At 35.5% G+C, this 8,493-nt stretch overlaps 2 protein-coding genes across 2 annotated transcripts; one reads left to right on the top strand and one right to left on the bottom strand.

Annotated features, from left to right (window-relative positions):
• Positions 1-1,288: 1,288 nt before the first annotated feature.
• On the top strand, positions 1,289-4,703 carry LOC18011806 (squalene epoxidase 4). Its single transcript, XM_006394610.1, has 7 exons — positions 1,289-1,486; positions 2,482-2,593; positions 2,731-2,908; positions 3,072-3,240; positions 3,353-3,571; positions 3,733-4,020; positions 4,548-4,703. The coding sequence occupies exons 1-7, from the start codon at positions 1,289-1,291 to the stop codon at positions 4,701-4,703; spliced, it is 1,320 nt and encodes a 439-aa protein (XP_006394672.1).
• Positions 4,704-5,104: 401 nt separating this feature from the next.
• Positions 5,105-6,995, bottom strand: LOC18011805. The gene is made up of 4 exons (XM_006394609.2): positions 6,742-6,995; positions 6,282-6,396; positions 5,637-5,888; positions 5,105-5,555 (listed from the first exon to the last, which is right to left on the bottom strand). Exons 1-4 carry the CDS (start codon positions 6,984-6,986, stop codon positions 5,220-5,222), a joined length of 948 nt encoding a protein of 315 aa, XP_006394671.1. The 5' UTR covers positions 6,987-6,995; the 3' UTR covers positions 5,105-5,219.
• Between the last annotated feature and the right edge of the window lie 1,498 nt (positions 6,996-8,493).

The raw sequence follows: 8,493 nt of genomic DNA, 5'->3' as shown, positions 1-8,493 counted from the left end.
GAAACTTCCTTCCTATAACCTACCAAACTCAACTTCGTAGGAAAACAGGTCGGATTATGGTAGCTATGTCGTAGGTTAGGTTATGACTTTTAGATTTGTCAGTTTTTCGTCGGAATTCTCCTACGCGTTTCTGACAAAAATGTTTTTGTAGGATTATCGTAAGATATCTGTAGGAATGTATCTGACGTTGCAAAAAACTTAACTTTGCTTTGTCCCACATCAGAAAATTGATAAAATTAAGCTGAGAAAACTGCACTATAAATAACACATTTCTATTTCTTCCATCTAACACTCACTTTGTCAAGTGTAAGACCTATAGTGAAAAATATACATCAATTGAGCCTATTTTCAAACATGGAAAATATTCATTCACGAACGTGGATGTATAATGATAGGTGGAATACATCTACCGGGAAAATTACAAATGAGTTTGCCATAGGACTTACTGAGTTTATGCATTTTGCAACAAACCAGGAAACATGCTTAAACAGCGGTAAAATAGTTTGTCTTTGTCTACGTTGTGATAATAAAAAATTTGTGGTAGGAAAGTTTGTGGTCGGAAAATGGAAGGCGAAAATCGTAGGAAATTATTTTCGTCAGGATTAGGAAGGAAATAATGCGAAGGTTTACAGTGGTAAATTGGTCGGTGTTTGTTTACGGTTTTCCTACCAAAAGATCCGACGAATTTTTCCTACCACTTTTATCGTAGGAAATTTCCGACGAAATTCCTTCTTTTTCTTATTTCCGACGGCCAATAACCTACGACTAATTTTGGTCAGAATTCCGTAGTAAACAGCCATTTCCTACGATTAACTGACGATATTTTCTGTAGGAAACAGCCATGTTTTCTTGTAGTGGGTGTTGCAATCGATCAGGGCGTTGAAATTTTTATGTTTTTTATATTATCATGCTAGTTATGGCTTTTTTGGCTAAAAATAGAATTAGAATAGACAAATTAAAGTGATGTAACACAATCCCGTTAAATTGTTTTAGGGTTTAAATGATATATAGTAACAAGAAAACAATATAAAATCAGTGTAGTATATGAAATTATTGCATATTTAGAAATGGTCGTACAACTACAAATATGACATGTGATTATGATTTGATCTCATGTCTCTCAACAACGAATTGTATATCGATTTGCTAAGCTGTGAAAGTCTATTTTACAAATCTTTTTAATGGTTTTGTTTAGCAAAAAAAAAAAAAAATCTTTTATTGGTTTGACATTATTTTGGGGTTCTCCTATATAATGATCTCAGTTCAGAGATATTACTACGAAGTGGTAATGGCAACGACGTACACGTGGTTATGGACGCTTCTCGCCTTCGTTTTGACATGGATGATTTTTCACCTCATCAAGAGAAAGAAGACGGCAACAGAGGAGGCAGAGACTGAAGCAGAAGAGAGAAGCGATGGTGTCGCTGATGTCATCATTGTTGGGGCGGGTGTGGCAGGCGCGGCTCTAGCTTATGCTCTTGCTAAGGTATATTTGCGCATTTTTGTGCATTCATCAATCGCATGAAGGCGTAATTTGATGCATGACGGTCTTTTTGCATAGGTTGGTCGTTATTTATATATCTAAGAAGTTTAGATATGTCATATTAATTTGTAGCTCATCAGTAGAGATGATTCTTCAAAGATGTCTTGATGTTTCATACTCTACATAACCGATTAGAGTGTGTTTTTGGTAGTTTCTCATGTGTTGTGTAGTTTCATTAATCAGAGTCAAAATACTTCAAATCGTATTACCAAACACATACTTCAAATAGGTTTACTGAGTATTAAAGTATTTTCAGAGAAGCTCTCTATTTAGTTTTCTCTTGCATGATCAATATGGATTAGACTAGTATCTTCGATTAAAAAAATTACCTGATGGTCATTTTTTTTAAAGATGATCATATTGTCAATTACAAAGTTATTTATCAGAACTAGTATTCTTAAGGCCAAAGGTAAATAATTACGTGGTAAGTTTTTTCAAGAAAAAAATTTTGTGACCTTTCAGGCTTTCGCTTATACGAATATATATAGAAAAAATCAAGATACATGGTTTAGTAATAATAATAATGTTGTGACCTTTCAGGCTTTCGGAATCATATTTAGATTTTCGTCCAACATTATTATTATTATTATTAAAAAATGTTTGCTAATTTCAAAAAATTATCAAAAAAATGAAAAAGAATGAGAAAAAATGGAAATCATTAAAATATGAAAAGTAGACCTAAACTTAAAGAGGCTTAAAGGCATGGGTGTCTATGAGTTTTTTTTTTTTTGGGGTTAAATGGTGTCCATGAGTTGAAAATATATAATAATACAATAAAAGAAAAAACAATGCGGGTGCAGGGGAAAAAACGATTTGCATTTAAAGTACTATAATTTTTTTTTTTTATTACAAAAATGTTATTTCAAGTTTTTTTTTCTTGCGATAGGGTTAATTATTTTCGATTTGTCTGTCCCCTATTAACTTGAATGCGGGTGCAGGATGGACGACGTGTACATGTAATAGAGAGGGACTTGAAAGAACCTCAAAGATTTATGGGAGAGCTGATGCAAGCAGGAGGCCGCCTCATGTTAGCTCAGCTTGGCCTTGAAGGTCAACATTCATTACTACACAAATATTGCATGATCTTGTTGCCGTACGCGCATGGATTTATCTAAACAATGAACTCAGTTATGATACGTGTCGCTTAATCTTAATTTGCGGTTTTGGGTTTGTATATCATCTATTAGAATGTTTGGAGGAGATAGACGCTCAAGCAGCGAAGTCCTTGGCAATTTATAAGGACGGAAAACAAGCGATCTTGCCTTTTCCGGAAGATAAAAAGTTTCCTTATGAACCAGTCGGTAGACTTTTACGTAATGGCCGTTTCGTACAACGTCTACGCAAAAAGGCAGCTTCTCTTGCCAAGTGCGTACATATATTTACATATCAGTTATTAACATGGAATTTTCAAAACGAAATCAAAACTAATCTTTGGAACTTGTAGTAGAGATTATTTTTCTAGTGGATATTTTCGATTCAAATCATATGTTTTCATCTTCTTAATACAATGCAATGAAAATATTGGCAGTGTGCATTTAGAAGAAGGGACGGTGAAGTCTTTGATAGAAGAAAAAGGAGTGGTTAAAGGAGTGATATACAAGAATAGCACAGGGGAAGAAATAAAGGCCTATGCACCTCTTACTGTGGTGTGCGACGGTTGCTATTCAAACCTTCGTCGGTCACTCGTCAATAATAAGGTGAGTATACACTTTTCTATCAAGACTTTTATATACTGTCATTCAATTTCAACGAAAGATAGCCTCGTCGTATGAGCTAGGATCATGATCATATACCTACATATGTATACAGGAGGAAGTGCTCTCGTATTTTGTGGGTTACGTCTCGAAGAATAGCCGACTTGAAGATCCACATAGTCTACATCTGCTTTTTTCTAAGCCTTTACCTATTGTTATATATCAAATAACCAGCGATGAGGTTCGTTGTGCGGTCGAGATTTCTGCTGATAGTATTCCTTCTGTGGCGAATGGAGAAATGGCTAACTTTCTCAAGAAAACTGTGACTCCTAAGGTACGTATAAGGACTAATTTCAAAATATAACATTTTGAGCGTATGGATGGTTTAAATATTAACGTTTTCAAGGAATCATAGGGATTTGCTTTGATATTGATCAAATGGTATGATTTTGTTCATGTGGCTTATTTGTATCATCAATCACTCTCGTGTTGTAGATACCTGAAACTGGGAATCTCCGTGCGACATTTTTGAAAGGGATTGAGGATGGACTACTAGAGGTAAAAACAACTGCGACTAAGAGTATGCCAGCGAGGCCGTGTGAAAAGAGAGGAGTGATTGTGTTGGGAGATGCATTCAACATGCGTCATCCTATAATCGCCTCAGGGATGATGGTTGCTCTCTCGGACATTCTCATTCTACGCAATCTTCTCAAGCCATTGCCTAACCTTGGCAATACTAAGAAAGTCTCGGAGCTTGTCAAGTCCTTTTACATCATCCGCAAGGTGTGTTCTGCCATTCTTAGTTTTTAATTTTAATAATTATATATATATATATATATATATATATATATATATATATGGCGTTGGTAGTTTGTTTAATGCGTAAAAGGTCATGAAATTATCTTTCAAAAAAAAAACAATTGGCAGTAAATGGAATGACATATGTATAATTTAACTTATACGCTAGATTAGGTCATATTTTTGTTACCAGGTTTTGTTGGACTAGCCTTATATCACTTAGGGCACACTTAGACACTGCATTAGTCTAAGCATTTCCCTGGCGAAAATTAGGCTCTGGGCACACTTAGACAATACATTGTAGTTTTTCTACGTACACTATGTCTGTTTCGCTGTGTACAAAGCATTGTTCACAAACTACAAAATAACCAATCGGAACATTAGTCCTTACAGATTAATTAATGAATGCTACTTTGATGGAATTGAACTCCAAAAAAAAAAAAAATGCTCACATAAAGTGTATGTATATATGACATTCTTTTTTACCTTGTGTTGATATTGGATGGCAAAAGCCAATGTCAGTGACGGTGAACACGCTTGCGAATATATTTTCACAAGCGCTTGTGGCTACAACGGATGAAGCAAGAGAGGGAATGCGACAAGGCTGCTTTAATTACCTCTCAAGTGGTGGTTTCAGAACATCCGGAATAATGGCTATGAAACTTTGATATGTAATGTGTTCCATGTTGATTCGTTATATTCTATCTGATGACTCTTGATTTTCTGCTTTCTGTATGTTCCAATTTCTTTGCTGATTCTCCTAAGGTCCCCACAATCTCATAACCTTCTTTGCTCTAGGCATGGCTTTTGTTAAACCAATTTTAAACCATGGAAATGAACCAGTTTTCTTCCTAGATGTACATTTGGTTTTTGTTTAAATTTGTAAAATGTCATTTAGACTTCCTTTTTAAAAAAGAAAAACATGGTAACTGATGGAGTGACTTATATAATATGTTAGAGATCTCACATCATAAATGTGATCGGATCGGATTATGTTATAATTGCCAATTAGTTTTGAAAGGAAATTCTGTAATTGAAAAATAATATAGTATCAAAATCCAAGTTGTTGATCTAAGTAGAGGACATATAAAAACGGTCGGTGGGTCTACATATAAAAAAAAATGGTTTGGTAAAGGTACGTAGTACACAACTACTTAATTAAGCGTGACTAATCTCCGATATCTTCAGCTCTGTCCGACAAGAACATCCTTGTAAGGTGTCGGAGAAGATCTCTCCACGGTCTCTGCAGCTCCTGGTCCCGACTTATTAGCTAATTGGGCACGTGGTATGGCTCTCTTAAAAGCTTCATCAGCCTCCATTTTCCTTATTCGTTCTTCTTCAGCAACAAGAGGGAGATATCCTTCTCTTCCTTCAAGAAGCCGGTCTTGTGCTCCGCCCCGTAGTTTCTCAAGGCGTAGCCCACTGATCTGAACGAAGTTAAAAACCTTAACAACGTTCATCAATCCTCCCACAAACAAACATATTGCTCCAGAAATTCCAAGCCATATCCATCTCTTCCCCTGCAAAATTGCCATTTAACATAAGAGGCGATTTTCAAAATAGGCCTTTTTATGCCGTAAATTTGGTTTTCAAGTACTTACAAGAAGCTTTAAGCCACTATGAGATGACCCGGATTGGTCGAAGCTATTGAGAATAGCGGAAACCAAGAATAGAAGGGATCCAACCAAGAAAGGGATGTGAACACACTGTTGTAGTATTTGGACATGACTATCTGCTCTCTCATAGATTTGGCACGAGTTGTGAACCGATCCTATTGCCCAAAGCAACGGACCTGCTATAAGCATGTTTAGCGCATGCTTCTCTCTTCCACTGTATCCTAGTTTTTTCTCCGCCTAAATATTCCAAACAAAAACCATCAGAGCGGATCAACAAGACTATACGTGCAATTAGTCAGACACATGCACACCAAAAATTATTCTCAACATTTTACTGGTACTTATGTTTTGTGACATGAACCACAATGAACGTAAATATGCCACAATATTTTTGCTTTATTTGCTCATGACCTAATCCATGCCTTTTCAAATACTAGCTATATTTGTCAAAACTTAAAAGAATGTGATCACACGGGGACATACCAATTCAGTTCTCTTCTCTGTAGTACTTCTTTACATAAACTAGGCGTAAATGTAAGAATTTGTTTATAATCCAAACCTCAAGTGAATGTTCAATGAAATTACGAACCTTTCAGTCTTTCATTTGTTGTAACAAAAAAAATATTTTACCTGATTGAAAACGAAAAAGATTCCAACGAAGAAAACGACCGAACCCGCTATCTGAACCAGAGGGACTGCCAATTCCACTAGACCCAATTGCAAATCGTACTCCATTAACCTTAGCCTGTAACATATCACATATGACATAAACATTTAGCGCAGAATTAAAAGTCTTAAACGTTTTCTTAATCCTCGAACATTTGTGGCGAAAAAAAAAAAGATTATACAAACCATCGACCTACTAAATACAATTTTTTTGGGTTTAAGGGTGATCAAGTCGAATGGGACACATTCATCTCCCTCCCAATTAGGCAATTAGCTTCCAAATTTTGAAGCATTTATCTTATTATCTATCACATAATTTCTATGCGAGTTTATATCATTAATGACAGTATTTCCCGGGAGCTAATAGTCAAATAACTAAATAAAGCAAGCTTTCTTGTCTTTCCATTTAAATAGCATATCATACCGGTAATCGATTCCGGCGAGATGAGCCACGAGATCGTGAATATTCACGGCGATTATAAGAGCAAGAGCCAAGAGAATAAGGACGAGACCGGATCTCGGCTCCCATGAGAAACCTGTCGCCGTGAAACCGCCGATGAGCACCACGGTGGCGAAGAGGTATAGACCTGCGTTGATGTACTCGGCTCTGCTCCTCCCGAGCCGAGGGCCGTACGTTCTAATCTCACGCGCCGTCGCGAGTTTCACCATTTGATTGCAGTGCAGAATATGCGTCTGCAGAGAGTGGGATCTGGAAAGGAGACAGAGTTTTACGTGGCTTTGTGCATGGAGTTCTATTCACTGGAACGTGGCACATTGTGGAGAATGGCTGACTTTGCTACAACGATGTCGTTTTATCCTCCAGTTAGTATTTTAAGTCGGGCCTTGTGTTGGGCCGAGCTTAGGCAATATTACAGTTTTTTTTGTCGTTTATTGCATTAGAGGTGAAAACAATAGAGGTTATTCAATTATTACTTGTTTACTGATTTAGGGGATGTTATCGATTCTAGTGTTTTTTATTGGAGTTGATATTTTAAAATGCTTAAGATATTTTGTTTTAATGTTTATTCAATGAAAAATGTAATATATATATATATATATATATGTTATTCAATACAGATTAGTATTAATAAAAAAAGCTTAATGCGCTCGATATTACTCTGACTCGTTGAAACAAACTATGCAAACGAAAATATTGAGACCAAAATTTTTAAATTTATAGAAAGTCGTGAATATTAGATGAAATAACTAACTATAGGTAAATTTAGTTATTATATTGGGGGTTTAAGACTTTGTTAGTTTCCTAGTTAATTGTTTTGAGAGATTCGTTATTTGGGTGTGATTGAATTAGAGATTTCAATTGCATGCCAAATTTTGACATTTTATTCTTTTCATGGGAGAAATTTTTGAGATCTTAGCCAATAACTAACGACTAATGAGGCGATAAATGTAAACGTTAAACGAAAAAAATTACAAAGGGAGTTCAGAATTATATAAATTTGAACAAAAACGAGTAAGGGGGAGAAATTAAAGTTCACGAAACATTGGAGTTTTTGAGTAATATTTAGGAATAGTATTACAATATTATTATTTTTAAGTGAATTGACTTAAAATTTTTGAAAAGCAAAATTAATCGGTTTACAATAAGGCTACGTTGATGCTTTTCAAGCCACCACTTTACTTTGGGTCCTACTATTGCTGAGAAGATCATCCACGTGTATATTACCTGATCCATAACCACAAGTCTTTCCCTTTAGGAAATATCTTCACCTCCACTATAATTTGGCCACGTCACCCCTCTCGCCATCTCCGCTTGTGCATTCTCGCAACCGTTGGATTATTTTTGAGCCTTGTTGGCCGTTGGATCTTCCTGAGATGCCAAACTTGCAGAATATTGGCATTTTGACTCTAATCTTCGAATTATTTTCTCAAAGCTAAATTAATCTATGCCTAAAATAAGTAAATATCCAGTTATATAGATTGATAAATACAGATCTACATGTACAATTAGTAAACTTTTAATAATCAGGATGAAACCGCAGATTCCATTGATTTAGCAACACTCAAATGTTACAAGATTAAGCTGAAAAATCTAATAGAAACTAAAAATAAGTTTTTAACAAAAAAAAAGTATTATTAACATGGTAATAGAATTAGTATGGTATACTAGACATTGCAACTTTGTTTATTCCTAAACGTAATCTCTAGCACAGAAAGG

This window comes from Eutrema salsugineum, unplaced genomic scaffold (genome assembly GCF_000478725.1).
Source record: "Eutrema salsugineum unplaced genomic scaffold, Eutsalg1_0 scaffold_6, whole genome shotgun sequence".
NCBI lineage: Eukaryota > Viridiplantae > Streptophyta > Magnoliopsida > Brassicales > Brassicaceae > Eutrema > Eutrema salsugineum.
This window is presented reverse-complemented; position numbering and strand designations above follow the sequence as displayed.